The 21,221-nt window shown below is 55.8% G+C and overlaps 1 protein-coding gene across 7 annotated transcripts in view; it reads right to left on the bottom strand.

The window, feature by feature from the left end:
* Positions 1-7,760: 7,760 nt before the first annotated feature.
* The window catches only part of PHF2 (PHD finger protein 2), a 93,333-nt gene continuing 79,872 nt past the window's right edge, over positions 7,761-21,221 (bottom strand). For 4 of the 7 annotated variants that reach the window (XM_086315634.1, XM_086315632.1, XM_086315637.1 and 1 more), the window contains 8 exons: positions 20,351-20,529; positions 20,134-20,204; positions 19,125-19,288; positions 14,564-14,838; positions 12,109-12,204; positions 11,488-11,597; positions 10,404-10,794; positions 7,761-9,732 (listed from right to left, as the gene is read on the bottom strand). In XM_086315634.1, coding sequence (XP_086171760.1) covers positions 9,644-9,732; positions 10,404-10,794; positions 11,488-11,597; positions 12,109-12,204; positions 14,564-14,838; positions 19,125-19,288; positions 20,134-20,204; positions 20,351-20,529 — 1,375 coding nt within the window. In that variant the 3' untranslated portion in view covers positions 7,761-9,643. The remainder of the gene's footprint in view (positions 9,733-10,403; positions 10,795-11,487; positions 11,598-12,108; positions 12,205-14,563; positions 14,839-19,124; positions 19,289-20,133; positions 20,205-20,350; positions 20,530-21,221) is intronic. The other 3 variants (XM_086315638.1, XM_086315635.1, XM_086315633.1) reach the window with 1 other exon arrangement.

Here is a 21,221-nt window from a genome sequence, read left to right as displayed (position 1 = left end):
AACTAGACATTTTCTAAGCTTCTTGAGGGTCTTGGGAGGGCCAGGTGGCTCTTGAAACCACCCTGTCCTCTTGATGACTCTGGCCTTGGTCCCATCTCAGGCTTTGTGGCCACCTCCCTTCTTCTTGATCCCTTTTCCTCCTCTCATTCTCCACCTTTGCTTCCAGAGGGAGCCTCCAACACAGTGATATGTCCCTATACCACCTTTCTCAAATCACAGTGCTCCCATTACCTGGGCCCCACAGGACTTCCCAGCAGAGCATGATCTGTTTCCCTTATAGGCCTGAGTTATGCTTTCTAGAAGCAGCCCCCACTTTTAAATGGGCCACCAAGAACATCCATGTCACTTGCACCACCTGGCTTCAGTCACCCAGTGGACTACCAGAAAATGGAGACAGGGAAAACTGCCCCTGAGCTGTAGGGCTCCTTCTCTTGGACCTGGTTTATGACATAGGCCCCAGAGCACCTCCTCTCCAGGCCTTCCAGAGCCAGCCTAAGAAGGCAAGTTCCAGATCTCTGAGTTCAGCCAAGTTTAAGAGTGAGACAGAGAATCCAGGAAGATGTGCGTGCCCCACCAGAGGTATCAGGGGTGTGGGGTTAAAGGCCAGACAGCACTTGTCTGAAGTGGGCTCCCAGGCTATAGCTAGGGGATCTTGCACTCTGCCACCCAGGCTCCCAGGAGCCTGGTCCTGCCTGCACAGGTCAGGCCAGTTCACCACAATAGGAATGTCCATGACCCCTCCCTGCTAGTCTAACCATGCCCCTGACCACCTGCCCATCAGCCCTCAGGCCATGAATCACCAGCAGCCTTACAAGAGGAAGCAGTGATAACCCCAGGTCCCAGAGGGGCTGCCCTGGCTGCTTGTCTGTCTTAATCCACCCCTGCAGGGCAGGAATTAATAGCCTTGTTCCACACACTCCATGAGTTTCTCTATCTGGAGCTCTCTTCCTTGTAAACTCCCTCCCCCTATTTGAATATCCCTCTTCTCCAAGTCCCCTGTTGTCTCCCTCCCACCTCTCTGTTCCCTCCCTTCTCTGGGGTCCCTGATCCACCTTGCTTTCCCACCATGTACCAGTCACTGGTGCCCTTGCCTGCCCTGGACCAGGGGCTTCCCATGGCTCCAGGGCCCAAATCAAGGACATAAACTACCTTCTGGAGTGAAATAGGTCAAGAGGGGGTCCATTTGACCACACAGAGCATCCCCTGATGGGGCTGTAGGAGTTGAGCCATGAAAGAATAGAAGGCCTGGGATGTGGGGATACTGCAGGCAGTTAGTGGCTAAGCTGAAGAATGACCAGAGGAGGTAGTGTTTGGGGCTGAATATGGGGACTGTGAAGAAGGGAATCAGGGAAACAGAGTCAACGCAGGTCTAGTATAAGGCATTCTGGGGAAGGCTAAGATGCGGCCAGCAGGGCCATGAGACCTGACGAAGCCAGAACCAACCCATCTAAGTGTGTTGGCAGAAGGACAGAAAGGACCTCTGAAGCCCAAGGCAGTGAGAAATGAGTCTGGAGCAGCTGAGTGAGCACAGCTGAGGGTCCTCCAGAAGACTGCAGAGTGGAGCCTGGACAGCTAAGCCCAGAGAATGTCAGCATCTGGGGAGAGGAGGAGGGAGGGTTTGAACAGACAGGGAGGGAGCCCCTCCTTCCTGAGTGGAGACTGTAACTGGAGCACAAGCCCCTTTTCCCCACCTTCAAAACTGCTTCACACATTGTAGCACAGTAATTCAAGAAGCAAAGGGAAGGTCTGATAGATTGGAAATACATCCTAAAGCTGCAATCATGAAAACTTTATGGTCTGAGTCAGAACAGATGAAACAGAGAGGAAAAAAGAAAAAATTCCCTCAAAAGCATCCTTATTCACATTTGCCACACACCCCCAGATGTCTCCTTCTCAAGGAACCTCTCCCACCACACACACACACACACACACACACACACACACACCCCTAACCCTAACACTTCTCCTGGTAACCCCATGGAAAGAGCAGAGAACAGACACCAATAAACTTTCCAGAGCTTAATCCACAACCACTGAGAGACAGCCACCAATAAACTTCTGTGTGATATGGGTCACAAATTCCTGTATGTCGATGGAGGATAAACTCAGGATCTTAACTCTTGGCCATTACAGTTCATCGCAGGGGGTCACAGTTAGGTGGTCTAAAAAGAAAAGGAAAAGAAAATAAGACTGGGTTTTCCCCCAGGTTTGAAGATGAAGTAAATGACATTTGAGCGAAGATACTGATCTCAGAACACATTGCAGGAACCCATCGGTGAGCCTGGCATTGGTTTACCCTATGACTCCATCAGAGGTAAGATATCTGTCCCCATGTTGCAGCTCCCAGAGGTGGCATCTCCGTCAGCTGCAGGTGCAGAGCAAGGAGTTCCTGAGGCCCCATCACAGGCAAAATCATGCAGTTTTCCTAAACTCTAAGAGAAATGAACCAAAAAGGGAAAAAGGAAGGAAAGATGAATGTGGCAGACCAAAGCTTACTCTACAAAATGTGTAGCCCATTTATATGGTATTTCTCTTTGAAAAGCAGAAGTGTTTGTGGTGTACCTATACACACTGATTGTAGACCACATTCTAGAACAGCAGTCTACAAAAATCCTCCCTCTTCAGGCTAAAAAATCACATGTTGTAACACATGTGGCTTTACACACTTACTAAATCAGTCAAAATGAGTAGAAAAGATAAGCGGCAATGCCAGGCGCGTTGAGCGCACATCCGGGGCATGGAGACCCCATTGACCCATGGAGGCCGCTCGCTTAGCACCTGATCCACTCGGGCCAGGCAGCAGAGACAGTGTGCCTGTGGGTGTGCGGATGCTCGGCCCAGCCTGAGCCAGGCACAGGCGCCCCATTCCCCTGACTGTCGAGGAGGCCAGGACGACGCCTCTGTTTTGCAGAGAGGAAGTCGAGGTCTGCAGAGCCAAGGCCATCTCCATTCTCCTTCCTACAAGCTCCGGCACAGCCGCCGTTTGGTGAATGCAGTTTGGGAGCGGGGGTGGCAGGAGGGATTGAAATAACACTGGCTGGAGTGTGGGTTCAGGCCGGTGGGCCGGCAGGCGGACAATTAATTACGAGGATCCCGCTTTGAGCCGGGCGAGGGCCCAGCTAGGCCGGGTGTTTACATGCACGCTCGTCTGTTTGGGGCCTGCAAATCCGTGTCAGATGTTAATGGAACAGCATCATTTTTCTGCCGAGGTGGCATCCCCTGGGATGTTTGGATGAGGCAGCCGATGGGACTCGGCCTGGGAAAGGCGGGCTAGCGTCTAAGGAGGGAGCCCATTTGTCAGGCTGCCCGACAGCCCACAGAGCACCCCTCCCACCACCTCTCTTCACGCAGCCCCGCCCGGCGTCCTTCCATCCAAAGCACTCTGGGGACGCAAAGCCCTGGGTCGTGAGAAGTAAGGATTCACTCCAAAATATGGGAGGGAGACTGCAAGCTGGAAGTGAGTAAACATTTAATTGAGCGTGGACACAACCACCTGGGTTCACACCCAGCCCAGGGCACAGCCTCTGCTCCACACACCTCTGCAAGTTGGGGTGTGCATGGCACGTCCATTGGCAGACCTCTCAGGCCAGGCCTGGCCACCTGAGGCCTGGCTGTGTCTTGTGTCCTGTTGCAGCTTCCCTCCCGAGTGGGCAGGCGTCTGCGGGCCATAGCAGAGAAGATCTGGGGGAGACCAGGTGGGGACATTCCACTCCTTTGTCTCCAGCTCCCTGCTTCATCCATCTCCTCCTCATCAGGAAGGCCGATGGAAGAAGAGGCCCAGAGAGGGGAAGTGACCTGCTGAGATAACACAGCCAACAGGCTGTCGGGTCAGACAGGTGGAAGAGAAGGTCCAGCAGAAGGTCAGGTGGGAATGGTGACCCATGGGGAGAAGTTGGCCCCATAGAATTTCTGTGTGGGTTTGAGATATCAGTCACTCAAGATGAAGAAGCTGAAGCCAGCCCCAGGTTTCCACAGCCAGGCAAGGTGAGGCCTTCCACAGGCTCCTTGGGTCGGGAAGGGGCAGGGGACACAGCCTGGACCAAGGATTGGGGCAGAAGAAGCCTTGCTGGAACCCTGGCCCTGCCAAGCTCTCAACTCACACCATCCCCACTGTTCTTCACAAAGCTTGATCCTGCCCCTGGGCCTTTGCTCTACTGTTCCCTTGGCCTCGGCACTCTTCCCGCACGATCTCTGGGGTCTGCCCAAAGGTCACCTCCTCAGAAAGGCCTCCCAGCTCCAGGACCCAAACCTGAGGTGTAGGGGGAGGTGGCAAGTGGCAAGCCTTGGGAAACCACATGGCACTCTGTCCAGCACACAGTAGGCACTCAGGAAAGTGTACCACACTGGCAGCATAATCACAACATGAAACCCATGGAATTTAGCACCAGCATCTAATGTCTTTGACATGAATTTTATGTACCATTATCATTACTGCTAAGGAGGTTTTTTCCACAGGGCTGGGAACACAGTCTTAAGTTTTATATCAGCAGCATCTTTTTCTTTAAACCTTGGATGGTAAGCACTCTTCACTCTTTCTCCCACACACTGTGCAGCCTCTCAGAACCATGGGCAAGGAAGCAGAGACCCCCGGTAGCCATGTGTCCAACAGAAGACCTGCCTCAGGGTCTTCATCTGCAAAGAGGGCTCCTTGTTCAGGGCTGTGCACAGAGGGAGGCTGGGCTGGGTCCAGCGGGGAACGTGAGGTTTGGGGAGGGGGGATTCGAAAGTCTCTGTGCAGCCTGGGAAAGGGAGAGACCCCCGTGATGGAGCAGAGAGTCAGGCAAGAAAACTGCTGCCCTGCCTGACTTCTGTCCCCTCCCCTGTACTCATCCTCTACTCCAGCCATCCTCAAAGATGGCACTTCACCTTGTCCCCACCTCAGGGCCTTTGAATGGTAGCTCCTTTCTGCTCTGGCACAGCTCTTTCTTCTGCATCTTGGGGAGTCTGCAGCAGGGTGTCTCTCACAAGCTCAAGGGCCCTATAACTGTCCTGCCTAGACTTGACTTGCACCGTAGCTCCACCAGCTGTGAGAGTCTGTACCTCAGCTTCCCCCTCGGCAAGACAGAGACAGTTGTAGGACCTTCATCAGAGGGTAGTTGTGAGGCGTGAATGTGCTAATAATATATGCCAGATACTTAAACAGGCCCTGGCACACCCAGCGCTTAAATAGTTCAGGACCAAGGTGAACTGATTATTATCATCTCCCTCCCAACCCTCACAGCATGCTGATGACTTCTCTTTGCCCACATCAGTCCCTTCTGCCCTTAGCCCCAGGGTCTTGCCCGAAGGACACCTAGCACAAAATGAATTCACGTTGCTATCGCAGGAGGACAGGTCGTTCCTGGCCCTCCCCTGCCCCCTGGTGGTCACTCTCAGTATTGCCCCAAGGCACCACACGGGACCCTTTCTTGCAAGTTTGGGGACTGGCCCTTGGGTTGGTTTAAGGCTCTGAGCATCTAGGCAGCACCATGCAAAGCAGACTGGGCTGTTGGTGGTGCTGAGCTCCCTCTCCAATTGCACAATGGTAACATGTGCCTGATGGGCATAAGGGGTGGAGGGAATAGGGGGGCAGATGTCAGAAGGGGAGGGAGCCCTAGAAGGAGGGGGACCCTAGGGAGACAGGACCCCGGGTGGAAAGTAATCCTCTTTTCCTCAGCCTACCCTGCAGCAGGCTGCTTGCTCACCTGCAGGGGCTCCCCAGGGCCTGCCACATCCCTACTGTGTGGACACCCTCTGTGGCTCAGCCAGCTGCTACCCCACCTCCCACCATCTGATCACCCTAAGGTCTGGTCACCTGCCCTGAGGCCTTTGCTTGTGTTGCTGAAGACATTTTCATCTCATGGGTTGCTCCAGGGAACTTCGCAAACTCCCTTCTTTCACCCGGAGTATAAGACGACACGATGGATGTCTCATCACAGACTGTCCCACCGCACAAGGGAGCAGGTGACAGTGAGCCGCAGGTGAGGCAGAATTTCCCCTGGTGAAATCGACCCTGAGGAAGCCTCTGTAAGTTTCTCAACATGGAGCCTGGAACTCAATGGGTGCTCAGGAAAATGACTGTAAAATTCAGCTCAACTTTGTAAGTTGAGTTGAGGCAATTTGTTATTTATGCCATGTTCAATGCACAGGACCCCAGCCACTCACGAGTCACAGGCAGAGCTAGGGCAGCCTGCAATAACAAACAAACAGCTCCAGCATCTCAGGCTTAACATGCAACCCTTTGTTTCCTTTTGAGAAGCTTGTTGCTGGTCAGATGGCTCTTCAGGACCCTGCTGCCAGCATCCTGTGGCCCCCTGGGGCTGCCTTGATACGATGGTGGTGTTCCACTTACATGGCCAGCCACCTGTTGCCAGGAGGTTGAGAAATAATGATTGAGCAAGGGACGATCCCGGAGCACTCAAGTCTCATCCACAGAGGGCTTCAGTCTGAGCCTTAGTTTATCTGTCAAATGAGGGCTTGGGTCCGTGGGGCCAGGCAGGGAGCTTTCTCAGTGGCCTTGCATGAAGATGAGAAGACCCCGGAAGGGCCACAGTGAGCACCAAGCATGGAGCAACACAGGCCCCTTGCTGCCCCTGCTACAGGCATACCGAGAAATGCACAGCCTGGGTCCACCTATAGTCATTCCTGGACACCTGGACTGCTGGGGTTAGAGGGAGGGCCCAGGGCTCAACTAGGCCAGGCTGCCCCAGGATGATGTGGGTACAGCCCAGGACAGGGCCTAGGGCCAGGGAAGAGACTCTGGGCACCTTCTGGGAGCCCTCCCCAAGCCCAGGGCCCTAGGTCCCAAGTGGCCCTCTGAAGACACAATCCCCACAGCCATGCTAGGGTGGGGAGACCCAAGGAGCACCCAGATAACTCAGCCTCAAGGACTCCAACTCAGAGGCTGGGCAGCCAGAGCCAGTCCTGGCGGGCAGGATGCACAGAACAACCCAGGGCTCAGCCCAGTCCTTTGGCGGCTATGGGATGAGGGTGTGGGGACCCCTGGAGGATCCTCAGGGCAGAATCTGGCTGGATCTGGGCAAGGACAGGAGAGCTGCCAGACAGGGTGAGTGCCTAACCTGGGAGTGTGCAGAGGCCCCAGTTGTGGGGTCCAGCAGAGCAGATTCAGGCTGTGCAGCTGAACACTTTATCCCAGGGCCCAGCAAAGTCTGAGGTGCCAGGCAGCTGGGGCAGCCCCAGAGTGGGCCCAAAGTCTCCTCTGTGGCGGGCCCCTCCGGCTAGCTGCTCTTTCTCCCTAATCTTCGATCTTCACTGTGCCCTTCACTGTGCATCTGTTAGGGTGGGATGGGGGATCTGCTTTTGTTCATCTGTTGTAAATAACATCAGATTTAGACTGAAATCCTGCACACATTCTCGGGTGCCTGTCACTGGACTCGCTAAACTGCACGCCTGTGAACACTAAGACACCAAGAATGTTCTACGGGCACCTAAGGATGCTTGGTGCTGGGGCTGGTATTGCCAGGGTCTCAAAGGCTGCCCACTCTGACCAAGGGTCTCTTCTGCCTGCTCCTACAGGCTGGCTCAGGGTGCTGTAGCTTTGGGGTACAGGGAAGTACCTATGCCCTGTGGGCAATCCAAGGGCTTTCCAAGGGGAATGTTGGCAGCCAGGGCCTGGGCCTTGGTAGGGGGCCTGGCCTGACTGCCCACCCTTAAACCCAGCCCACCACACTGGTCCACTCCTCTCCCCAGTGTCCAAGACCCCCACCATCTTCACTGCAGAGTGGACAACAGCGAACGAGGCAAAAACGACAAAGACGTGGTTCTGTACAAAACCGGAAATATTTTTACTCTTTTAAAACTTTGATCTAAGTTACCTTAGACCTCATGGACTCGATACAAGAGTAATATGAATTGGGAAATAAAACACTTTAATAGCCACAATAAACTTTGTTAGAAATGTACATGTTGCCAAAATAATAATAATAAAATTAAAAAAATAAAAGAGAGGAAGAGAGAGAACAGCTTGATGGCCAGGTTAGATTATATAAATGTTCAACAAGGACAGGAAAGGAAACCTTCAAAACGCTGGGTCAGAATAGTCAGGGCCCCGTGAGGCTCGCCCCTTCCAGCCTCTGGGCCCCGGGGCTGTGTCCCCCAAACAGGATGAGCAAGGATGGCAAGGCCCACACAAAGCTGCCTCTCCTCATGGACAGAACACCCAGGGATGGGCATATAAACAAAGCTCATAAGAAATGTACAAATATAAAAAGCTACAAACATTAATAAATTACAGCATCACAAAACACAGAAACACTTCACAAGGTGCTAGTAAAATAACTGTACCCCACCCCCTTCATCAACAAGAAGGAAAGAAAGAGCTGGTATTCAAGTTGAAGATTCCTCTTCAAATGTGTCTGAAATAGATCTTTTGTGTACTGTTTGCTTCTGTCAAGACAGATATAAGGCTGCACAGACATCACTTGTTTTTCAGGCAATACCTTAGTTCCTAAAAGAAAAAATAATAATAATAACCATAATAATACAAAGAAAGAAGGAAAAGGAAAAGCATCGGAAACCCAACTGTTCATCATACTCGGCAAAAAACTCGTATAAATGTTAATGAAGGACTCTATAGAAAGAAATTCCTAAAGATACTTTTACTCTTATAAAAAAGAAGTTATTTAAAAAGCTATTTACACGCTACATTCTATGAAAAATATGCTTCAGGAAATACATCTAAAATTAAAATACAGGATTGCCTGAGAAACAAATCCAGCCCCTCCATGTCGATGGGCAGACGCGTGGTCCAGGAGCCACCCGTGCACTCGACAAGTGACAAGATAGAAGTGCCTGGCCCCAAGTCCTCGGCCACCCGGCCACCAACTGCCCCACCAGGCATATGGCGGAGTGCTTTGGCTGGGAAGTGCTTCTCGGAGTATAGATGGTCAGGCTGGATGAGGCCCACCCACGTGGCTTAGCCTGGGCCCCCGGGATGCCACACTGTGGCTGGGCCCAAGCCCTTCCCCGGGGACCCCATGATGGCTCCAGTTCGCCCCCACTGACACACTGACCCTGCTGCCAGCCCCAGCCGGCCCCAAGAAATGCCCCAGACATTCAGGGCACAATACCCACCATCCGGCCCACCACCCACTATCTGGAGAGCACAGAGGCTCCTCTCCTAACCGGACCGAACACTCTCTGGACTTGTCTGAGAATCACTTGGGAAGAAAAGGGGGGCACATACACACCCCGATTTCTCCTCCTCTTCCTCTCTAGTGTTCTTTGCCTTTTTTTAAGCCTCTGGAGGCTACCAGTCTGTGGCCAGCTCAGACTCTGGGCCTGGTGAGCATTGGCTCACTCCTCCTTCCTTGAAGGACTCATGCTGCCAGCAGAGCTGCAGAGGCCCTGCAATCACACCCATGCTCGGGGATGCCTGGAGGCTGTCCTGAAACTGGAATGGTCCTCAAACGGGCAGGGCCACGTTTCGGGAACTGGTCACTCTAAGCAACTTGAGAAAGGACGTCTGTCCACATTGGCAAGCTCCGCCTGCTGAAGCAACAGATGCTCATGTGAGGGGGGTGGTTGCTGGGAGGAGGCCAGGCCCTCCCTGGGTGAGGCAGCAAGGCCACCCTCCTGGGGGCTGATGTTCTAGCGGGGCTCCGGGGGTCCTGAGTGGAGCAGAAGGATCCTGGCTTTCCAAACTTTAAAGGAGTAGTTTTCCATTCCGATGAATTTTCAAAATTTTCCCAAGCCTCTGTTTGGCAGTGGCCATGCCCTTTTTTGTACGTTTTCCTGGTGGAGGTGGAGACACAAAAAAGACAGGTGAGTGAGAGGAGCAGCATATGGGGGGGTCTGTAATCCCTCACTGAGCCCACATCCTTTCTGTAAGATGGGCGTGCAATGCCCAAGCACAGTGAGCTCTGCATCCCTCCAAAACCATCAACTGTCGACAAAATGCCCCACTCAGAGACTGTGTCGACAAGGGGCTGGGGCATGGCGTGTGCAGCAGGGACAGTCCAGGGATGGCATTAGGGCAACCTGGAGCTACCCCCCCCCCCCATGTCCATGGCTGGCTGGGGCTCACGGCCGGGGCACAGTGGGCCTGGGGTGACAGTGGGGGTACCATAGGACCCAGCCAACTGTCCCACTCCTAAATCACATGGAGGAGCCTGGGTCACCCTAGGCCACTCCCAGTGAACCCTCAACAAACCATCAACCACACTCTGTCTCCAAGCCAGGACCCAAAGCCAAGGCCCTGGTAGTCTAAAGGAATGGACCTAGCTCCAAGGTACCCAGAACCAGCCCCCACCCCCCCACCCCCCGGCGAGTAACCAGAGGTCTCAGTCTTGAAAGGAGCCATTTCTTTCACACACTGACTGAGGGCCTGGCCACAGAAACTCATGGCTGCAGGGACAGAGACCTATGGTCACTCACAGGCAACTCAGGGTCAGCAAGCAAGGTACCTTTGGCAGCGGTGTTGTTGGGGGATGATGAGGAGGGCCTCCTCTGCGTGAGGAAGACCCCGGGGGCCATGGGCTGAGAGGCACGGCCGGCTTGGGCCCCAGTGAAGGTGCCAGCTGCTGTGTACTCATGGTCGACCAGGCTGCTGCTGTGGGACTCTGGCGGGGGCTCAGGTGAGCTGCCCTCCTGTGAGGCCTGGCTGCTGGCCGTGCTGGTGGAGGCCGGAGTGGTGGAGGCCGGGGTGGTGGAGGCCGAGGTGGTGGAGGCCGAGGTGGTGGAGGCCGAGGTGGTGCTGGCTGAGGTGGTGCCGGCAGAGGCGGAGGCAGAGGGGGAGGTGGTGTTGGGAGCCAGCTTCCTTTTGGTGTTCTTTTTCTTTTTGCTTTTCTGCTCCTCCTTTGAACAAAGCATGCAGGTGTGTCACCGCACAGGGCTGGCCAGACCCAGACCCTGGGGAGCAGACTGCAACCGGGGAGCAGCCTGGTCTACTGTGGACAAGGCTTCTCCCATGGAGCTGAGCAAGTCAGCACTGCAGGAGCAAAAAGGGCTGGACCATGCCCAAGCCCATCTCCAGCCACCACGAGCCCTGCAGAACAGTTCTGGGGTCTGTGGAGGGACCACCAGGCCCTGCTCTGTGAGGCCAGCCATCCTGGACATGGGGACGTCCAGGACACAGCATCAGCACTCAGCTGTAGTGTGGACAGACCCTGCCCAATCTGAGCTCACCTACTGGAGGACATGTAGTATGGGCCCCTCCCCCATCTCCCGAACCCCCCATTCCCCACCACCCTACTGTGAGCTACCATGGGACTTCTGACACCAGTTTCCAGCTTCTCTGCTTCCCACTAGCATGGACCTGGGAGCCTGAAGGAACCAGGCCGTGACAGCCCCAGCCTGGGTGATCCCCGTGCATGAGAGTGGGGGGAGCAAAGGCACTGGGGAGCCCAAGCCCAGGCGGACGCTCCCCGTGCATGAGAGTGGGGGGCAAAGGCATCGGGGAGCCTAAGCCCAGGGGGACGCTCCCCGTGCATGACAGTGGGGGGAGCAAAGGCACTGGGGAGCCCAAGCCCAGGCGAACGCTCTCCTCACCTGCTGCGACAGTTTGGCTGCGGCAGCTGCCAGCCCAGTCTCAATGGAGGCCACTCTGGTCCCCTCGCGCACAGGCCTGTCTTGCCTTGGCACCGATGGGCCAACCCGCGCTGTAGGAAAGAAGGTCAGCCTTCCTCGAGTCGCCACCCAGTGCCTGAGCACCCTCCTGGATCTCCCAGCCTTGCCCTAATCTGTCCCTGAATCCCAGGGACAAGTCACATTTTGGGGAAGGTCAGCAATAGCCCCAACCTCGTGTGGGGGTGGTTGCCCTCCACCAGCAGGACAGGAAGGGTCAGGAAGGGAGTGTGTTAGGGGAACCAGACCCCACTCTGTTGGCTGCCATGCTGGGGGCCAGGGGCAAACGGGACCCACCCAGGGATGCTCGTCAAGGAGAGCCAAGGCAGAGGGCCAGCGCACCACAGCGACATTGCACTGCCCTACTGGCAGGAGCTGGGATGCCTCTGAGTGTTTGCGAGAGCACTTGGCTGAGGTCCTGGGATTGAAGTGGAGCCCAGTCGGGGCTCAACAGACACCCTGTCTGAGCCACAGAGCCAGTGGGTGTGCAACACGACTGCTGGCATTCCGTGTGGACAGAGCTCCCCTCCCAGCCCCCAGCACTACCTGTCGGGCTATAGGGGGCGTCATCCGAGCCTTTCCTCTTCTTGGACCGGGACTTGAAAACAGGACTGTCCTCATCCGACTCCAGGGAGGGGTAAACTAGAGGCGGAAAGAGGAGGAAGGACTGAGCTGCTGGTGTGGCCCCAGCAGGACGGGAGCTGCAGGCTGCTGGCAGACCCTATGACTGGCACCCCTGGGGCCGTCTTCAGGCTCCATAGTACCAGCCCTCCCGGAGTGGCTGTCCCATGCACAGGCACAGGTGGCCTCTGAAATCGTCCAGCCCAGGCACCCCTTGGGGTCCAGAGAGGCCAGACAATGGGTTCCATCCAGCCCCCATGGCCACCCAACCAGCCACGCCTATGCCAGCCTGGCCGCCACACCCACTTGAATGCCCAGTTCTCAAGACATCTCTTCTGTTACTGTCAGAGAAGGGAACCTCTGATGTCCATGGAGCCAGCTGGCTCTGAAGGACCCCAGACTCTCCTCGACAAGTCTCTAGAGCAGGGAGACCCACACAGCAGTCCTGGGTGACTCACTGGGTGCCTCCTCCTATTATCAATAGGTTTAACCCCCAGGACCTGACCCATGTCCCAAGGGCACCCCCAAAATGGAGTTCACCCCACTGTCAGACCATGACAGCCCCCGCCAGTGAGGCCTGGAAGTGTCCACCAGATAGGACAGGCCCAGCGTCACCGCGGGAGGGCTCTCTAGGACAGAGGTGCAGCCTCACACCATCAGGACTGCACTAAAGACAGGCCCTGCGCCATGCGGGCAGCACATGGCCCCTCGCCCTGAGAAGCACACCGCAGCCCGTGGGGACTGGGACATCCCGGGCAGTGGGCCAAGGCATGGAGGTGGGTCCTTGCTCCAAGTCTCCTCCCAGGCAGCCAACAGCAACTCCTTCAGATCGTATTGGAACCTGAAGCGCTGGGCCTGGAGGGGCTACGGTGTGAGGTGAGTGGCCATGCCCCTGAGCAGAGGCCACAGCTATGGCCCAGTTGCCAACTTACTGCCCACCTCAGACTCAGGCCACAGAGCCACTCTGGGCCTTGGTTTCTGTTTACACAGACGCAGAATGGATGTGGTCTCAATGTGTCTATGAAATGGTATAGCCACTTCATAGTGGCTATACCTTCTCAGAAGGTGCCTTAGGCAGCGACCCAGGCAGACACCACAGATACAGGCCACACAAAACCCCCCGCAGTAGCACTATTCACAACTGCCGAAAGGTGGAAGCCATCCAAGTGCCTGGGGATGGACAAAGGGATAAACAAATGTGGTGTGTCCACACAGTGGAATGTTATCCAGCTAGTAAAAGGAACAAAGCTGACATGTGCTACAATGTGGATGGAGCCTAAAGAGTATGCTAAGGAGGACTTCCCTGGTGGTATAGAATCCATCTGCCAATGCAGGGGACACAGGTTCAATCCCTGGTCCAGGAAGATTTCACATGCTCTGGAGCAACAAAGCCCGTGTGACACAACCAATGAAGCCTGCACGTGCCAGAGCCCACACACCGCAGCTACTGAGCTTGTGTGTTGCAAGTACTGAAACCTGTGTGACTAGATGAAGCCTGGGCATGCCAGAGCCCACACACCGCAGCTACTGAGCTTGTGTGTTGCAAGTACTGAACCTGTGTGCCTAGAGCCTGTGCTCCTCAACAAGAGAAGCCACCACAATGAGAAGCTGGTGCACCGCAAGGAAGGGTCGACCCCGCTCACCGCAACTAGAGAAAGCCCACACGCACCAATGAAGACCCAGTGCAGCCAAAAAAAAAAAAATGCATAAATAAATGAATAATGTGTTACTATAAGTTTAAAAAAAAAAGACTATGCTAATGAAAGAGGCCAAGCACCAAAGACCAAGTACTGTGCAATTCTGTTCACATGACACATCCAGATGAGAAAAATCTATGAGTTGGCATAAATCAGTGTAAATCACGGAGAAGGCAATGGCACCCCACTCCAGTACTTTTGCCTAGAAAATCCCATGGACAGAGGAGCCTGGTAGGCTATAGTCCATGGGGTCACTAGAGTCGGACACGACTGAGCGACTTCACTTTCACCTTTCACTTTCATGCACTGGAGAAGGAAATGGCAACCCACTCCAGTGTTCTTGCCTGGAGAACCCCAGGGACGGGGAAGCCTGGTGGGCTACCGTCTATGGGGTCGCACAGAGTCGGACACGACTGAAGAGACTTAGCAGCAGCAGCAGTAGCAGCAGCGTAAATCAGGGGAGGCAAATTGACTCTTAATGGACAGAGGGCAGGGTTTCCTTTGATGAAATGTTCTCCAGTTGGGGGTGCTGACGGCAGCAGACCCATCCCTCTGAATACACTAAGCACCACTGAGTTGCATGCTTCTAAAGGGCAACATCTAAGGCCTGTGAATTACATCCGCAAGAGGGTCTGGCTCCCAGCACCCAGGACAGGCACCTCTCCCTGCACAGCAGCACTCACCATAGTCCGAGTCCTTGAAGCAGGCGTCCAGGTGGTCCTGCTCCTCCTCATAATCGTCCAGGTCCACGCTGTTCTTGGCCGCCCTCTTCAGCAACCGCTTGCCTGCGCTCTTCCCACCAGCCCCGTTCTTCCGGGCACCATGGGCGGCCAGCGAGCTGCCCTTGGCCTGGCCAGCACCCCACGTGGTCTGCAGGCAGGAGTCGGAAGCCTGCAGGTTGGCCATGGACAGCATTCCCTGAATGGCTTCCTGTGTGCTGGGGGAGGCGGGGGGCTGGCTGGAGGCACAGAGAGACAGGCACTCAGCCCATGGCCCACACATCCTCCCTCTCAGCAGCCAGCAGAGGGCGTGGGGGGAGGACGGTGGGGGCTGATCATTTCCCCATAGAAAGGACCAGCTACCCGCTTCCTCTACCCTCTGCCCCCCATCCCCCAACATCGAAGGGAGAGCTGGAGGCCTTGGGACAGAGAGGGGCATAAATAGAGAAAAAAGGGAGGGGAAAGTGGAGGGAGGGGACGAGGGAGAGGCAGACAAAGGTGCTCCTGATCTCTCCCATCATGAGGTCAATAAGCAGAATCCCCCCAAGGACCCAGGCCACCTCTCCCTCCCTCTTCCATTCTCTGTGCACCCCTGCGCCCACCATGGGCTCCTGCACTAAGCCCCAGTCGTGGGTGCTTCCCCCACATCTCATCCAGCACCTGAGATGGAGCGGCTCAGCCCGCTCCCTCCCATGGCACTCGATCTCCCCAGGTGACCCACACCATCTTTTTATGACTGCATCTGCACCCACACCCTCACCCTTGCCCATCACCCCAGACATTTTTCCACCTGGGTCAGGAGAGTCCACCCCAGCCTCTGGGGAGCCTGGCCATACCTCTCACTGCCCCCTGGTTCCTGAGGAAGCAGGGCCTGGAATGGCGCAATGCTTGGCTCTCCTCCCTGGTCACAGACCCAGGAGGCCCAGGAGGCCCAGCAGTGGGCCCGTCTTGCATGTGTGACACTCAGGCCCCCTCCAGCCTGCCCCATGTGCCCCTGGGGGATGGACACACCCACAGGGCTGCCAGAACACAAAAGCAGCACCCAAAAGTGTACCCACAGAACCACGCTGGTGGTTCTGCATGGTCCCTGCCCCCTCCCCAACTTCCAAGAAGTGTTTGAAGCATCTCTAGTAAGACATTAAAATGAGAAGAAATCCCTGCTCAGACATAAAGTTCCCAAGACTGAGGTTGGAGAGTAAAGGGAGATAGAGCTGGCCCCAGGAAGCACAGACACAGAGGGTGGTCCCCTGTGTTCCTGGGGGCCCACCGAGACAAGTTTGGACAAAAGTCATCCTGCGAGGGGTACTGCTGGGCTCCAGGCCAGGGACTCTGCCCTAAGCCAGGAGGCAGCGACGGGCGGGCGCCTCTCTGGGCAGTCCTCCATGAATACCGCTTCCCCCAGCCCCACCCAAGACGTACTGGACCGCAGTGTTTTGGGCTTTTGCTAGAAGCGGATGGATTATGGTTCCAAAGCCACAAACAGTGGGAAAAATCAAGTATGATCAGACCGCTGTGGAGAGTTAGGAGCTCTCCACCAGACCTTCCACCTGCCCCAGTGTCCTCCCAACCCCCACTGTCCCGTGCCATGAAGGCAGAGGGATACCCAGACCCAGTCAGGAGCACATGGCATTTGGGAGTGGTAGTATCATTGCTATACCATCATCACTGATGCTTTCTGAGCAGGGATGGACCCCCCCACCCCCAGCCCGGCCAAGTACGAGAGCCAGCAAGAGCTGATAGATGGCCCCCCACGCTCTGCACCAGGCTCTCCAGTGCTCTGCAGATGAGGCCCTGAAGGTCCCAGGCATCCTCACCCAGCCTTATGGCCTGGACAAATGCCAGGCTTCCTGCAGGGATGGCAGGGTGGGGGCCAGGACACCCACCACGAGGGTCCTCCGGGAGCCAGCATGGAAGCCAGCCGCCTGCCTGTGCCATCTGGACGTCGTGGTCCCAGCCCAGCTCAGCTGCAACTGAGAGGGAGGGGTCTTGGAGCCCAGGGCTGCAGACTGGCCACGTGGGCCGGCAAATCAAGGAGCAAAGTCTAACCAGTGTGCATGGAAAATAATACCTTAATCCTCCAATTATCATACCAAAATCCTCTCCTTCCCCCCCGGCGGTAAACACTAAGCAAACCATCCACAAGAAATTAACATATTTTCCTCCATTTTCTTCAGCTGTTTTTTCCAAAAAAGCAAATACTTAAAACAGAGCAAATGGACCATCAAACACTGACCTACACTCCAAATGGGAGACTTGGGAAAGGAACTGCCTGCGGCGGCCAAGGAGGCCAGCCCCGGCAGGCACACGTGCACGTGTGCAGGCGTGTGTGAGCACACACGTGTGTACCTACAGATCAGTTCACAGCGCGTCCACAGACTGGCCGCCCTCTCCCAACAGGCCATGCCCTTGCTCAGTCAGGAGCCCAGGCTGCAGGCCCTGTGTCCCAGCTCCGGGCAGAGTTCTGGCACCAGCCTCATCTGCCCTCATCCAGTTTTGGGGGGAGCTCTCCATGGAGCTCACAGGGGACCTGGGTGAGCATCATTCCGTCACTGAGGTGCCAGCTAGCCAGAGCATTCCCAGAAGAGAGGCACCTCTGAAGAGATGTGGGGCCAGCCCGGGCACCAGCCCCTCCAGCAGAAGGGGGCTCACAGCCAGGCTTCTCCTCCCAGCAAAGGGGTCTCAGGCCAGGGTCCCTCCTGCCACCACCGAGGCATCTCTGCAGTTGAGGGGCTTGGGTCTGCCTTATCTACAGAAACCACTTCATGCTGAACAGGAAATCTGTACCCCACAGCTCTGTAGCAGCCTCCAACCATACTCCACTCCCATGAGAAAAGGCACCTATGGCTATCTGTGAGCATAACACTGCACAAAAAATGATAATCTGTGAAAGAAAATACAACCATTTGATTTAGGAAGAACGCTTTTCAATCAAGCCCTAATCCTCCTGCTGGGGCCCCACTGTCTGAGATGGGGCAGACATGTGCCTCCACCGGCCCAGGTAGCCCTCAGACCTTAATCCTGGTAGCACGGGCTGAAAGGCAGATCTGGAGGACCAAACCCGGATCAGACCACGTAAGCCCTGCCTCCCTCAGGCCAAGTCACCCCCCCTGGCTGGATGACACCATCTAGCAAGGTCAGCCTTCCAGAACCCCCACGCTTAGGCTCCATCATTAGCAAATGGAGACGCTAGTCCTGCCTCTGCTGCCTCCTAGCTGTGTGGCCTTGAGCAAGTCACCTAAGCTCTCTCAGCCTCAGTTTCCCCATCAATGCAGCAGGAATCTCCTGATGACTCAAGAACTAAGAGGGGAGCCAGCCCTCACCATGGTAGCAGACACTTCCAGAATGGGGAGGCTGCAGGGGACACAGGCCCCCGTCCCTTGGTCTGTCTGTGGTACTTGTAGAAATTCCATGTGGAAAAAAAAAAAAATGTCCCATGATGCTTAAAAGCAAGAGCCAACTGGGGCCAATTGGGACCAAAAAGGAATTTAACTGGGACCATCCTGAGAAAAGGGGCTTCCCTGGTGGCCCAGTGGTAAAGAATCCACCTACAAGGCAGGAGACTCGGGTTCAATCCCTGGGTTGCGAAGATCCCCTGGGGAAGGAAATGGCAAACCACTCCAGTATTCTTGCCTGGGAAATCCCATGGACAGAGGAGCCTGGTGGGCCACAGTCCATGGGGTGACAAAGAGTCAGGTATGATTGAGCAACTAAATAACGACAATCATGAGAAAAGCCCCATGGCCTCCCATCCAATGCAAAAGCCCAAGAGAATTAATCCATTTCTCTCAAATCAAAGGATTGAAACTGGGCAGGCCTAGGCAGGGAGGACTACCTGAGCTGAGCAGACACATGTCCTGGCCTGCCTGATCGCCTGGAAGCTCAGGGCCTCCAGGAAAGGGCAGTATATACACCAGCAGTGAGTGGGCTCCTGAGGCCTCACATGTGGACTCAAACAGGTCTCAAGGGTAGCCTGGCTTAGCTCCCACACACTCCCAGTTGGGGTGGGAATCTGGGACCCTGGCCTATCCAGCCCTTTCTCATGGAATGGGCTCTCACATCCCAAGCTCTGAAGCCATCATCTCCCTTGCTGCAGATGACGGCTCTGCAGGGAAGCCAGCTTGGAGTCCCAGAGAGGCCCATGAATGCTCTTTACCCTAACACCAGGCAGACACTGTGGAATTTTCTTAGGTCATTTTTATGGCATTTGGGAAATGACGAGGCAGAGACAGCTGGACGTCCCAGTCTGGAAAAACCCTGATACCCTCCAGGTACCCAGCCTGGCCCTGCTTTCCCGCAGGCACACAGATATGGAGGCCCCACAGACTCCTCACACAGGAGCTCTGCAACACGAAGGACCTACATAGCCAGCCCCCGCTCACCTCCCTGGCCACCTGGCACCACCTCTGCCAGGCAGGGGTCCCACTCTGACTGTCCAGCCTCCAGGACATGGGCTGATGGAGCCCTGTTTGGCCCAACTCTGTGGAAGCACCCAGTCCCCCCAGTTCCCTGAGGGGACTAGGCCTACCTGTTGGGGTTGTACTCGAGTGCGCCAACCTCCTCGCTGGCCTGAAGCAGGTCCAGGATGCCCGCGGCCGAACCCCCGCTGTCCTTCTTCACTTTGGCATTGCGGGCGGGCTTGGTGTCCGTGTCTATGTGCAGTGAGCCCTCATCAGAGGAGTCATCGCTCTGCTGTAGGGACAGAGCAGCCAGTCAGAAAAGGGCTTGGGGGTAGGGATGGGACTGTTTCACTCCAGTGAGAAAAAGAGGTTTTTAAAGAGCTTGTCCTTGTGCTGAGCACCGGGAGGCTGACTGACCAGACACACACTGCAGAGCATGGGCGCCTGAGCTTTGTGCTGGGAGCCTGCAGCCCCAACTGCAGCACTGTGCCAGATGAGCCCTGGTTTACAGAACCTTATGTGAGAGCTCCAGTATTGAGCACAGATACAAGAAGAGTTGCCGTGGTTGGACAGGGATCAGGTGGGTGAACCTGCGCCTGAAGGACACCTGTTAACAGCCCCTGGCAGGTGGCTCCGCAGGGACACCCTGGGCTCTGCAGGTATGGTATCACCCGTCTTCCTGGAACTTGGCTTCCTGGGAGATGGCCATCACATCCTGGGCTGGACACGCGTGGCCTTGGAGGCCATCTAACTTAACCACCATACCTCAGTGCAAGACCCACCCCCCAGCAGCCTGGCCTGCTACCCTCTGTACTACCATCCTCAAGCATCAGGGAAACTCGTGGATCTGACTGAGGAGCGCAGCTCCAGAGGCCCCACCACTCAGACACCTGTAGACCTTCCACGAGCCCCGACTTTGCTTCTGCCCCTTTGTGCAGGGCCCCAGGGTTCACAGTCCCACATCTGGAGCCCAGCCAGCTTCCCCAGGAAAACTTCCCCCTCTGCACTCCACCCAGAAGGCTCAGTCAGAGATGCCCCACCAAGTGGTAGGCGGGCCACTGCCTCAAGAACAGCCAGACACAGAGATGGCTATCTTGCTCACTCCCGTGACCAGTGTCCCAGAAGGCAGTCGCTTACCTTGTAGAGCGCCGAGTCCAGCTTTGGCTTTGTAACGGGCGTGGGCAGCGGCTCCTTCTTGTCCAGTAGGACTGAAAGCAGAGCAGATGGGAGTCAATGGCAACTTTGGAGGGGCACAGGGGGACCCTAGTCCAGCCACATCCAACGCCCACTCCACATGCCCAGGATGGCTCCTACGGGGCTGGGTCTGCCCCCTCCCCGTGTCCCCCCAACTCACAGGACAAGTCCCTCTTCGGAGCATTTTTCTTTCTCCTAATAGGGAATTCGTCAATCTTGAGCTCCCCATCATCCGACACATATTCATACTCATCCCGCACCGGCTGGGGCTTGTCCTCCTTGAAGTTCTGCAAGGCCCCGAACACCCCTGGGCCGGGCTGTGGCTTGAGGGCCTTGGAGCTGGGGTGGGAGAAAAGGGCCGGTCAGTGGGCATCTGCACAGCCTGGCCAGTGCCCCCAGCACTCCACCCCTCAACAGGCCTTGGAAGACCAACAGTAAGGGCTGGACCCCTCCCAACCCTACAGCCTCCTCTCCAATGCCATGACCCCAGCAAGGATAGCACACAACCCACGAGGTACATGCCCGGCCCTTTCTCAGGCTGTGTGAGGTTGTGCCCCTAACTGCCCCCTGATCCTCGCTGCTGGACGAGTGCTGGACTTCCGTCAGCCTGCCCTGGGCCTGATACAAGCTCAGAGTCAGACACAGCCAGTGCCAACTGGCCTGGGTTTTTTATTCACACAGATATTATGGAAAAATAATTTCAGGGCTGAGGTGTAGGAACAATGTAACAAATCTCCCTCCTGGGGCCACAGGGCTACTGCAAACGAGCAGAGTCCGATGCTCCAGCTGCTGCCCCCGGGGTCAGCTGAGGGCACAAGTGCACACTCAGCAGTGGGGAAGAGCAGGCAGGGCACAGGCGTCTGCAATTCCCAATGGGCACAGCTCCGGTTCCCAACAGTGGAAATACCGAGGACAGCTGGCAGTGAGCCCTGCTGGGTGTGGGCATGAGTTACATCATGCAACACACACACACGTGTACACACACATACCCGTGTACATACACATACCCGTGTACACACATGGTTATAGAA

This window comes from Bos grunniens, chromosome 8 (genome assembly GCF_055505025.1).
Source record: "Bos grunniens cultivar Pamir isolate PY7600 chromosome 8, Bosgru_T2T1.0, whole genome shotgun sequence".
NCBI lineage: Eukaryota > Metazoa > Chordata > Mammalia > Artiodactyla > Bovidae > Bos > Bos grunniens.
This window is presented reverse-complemented; position numbering and strand designations above follow the sequence as displayed.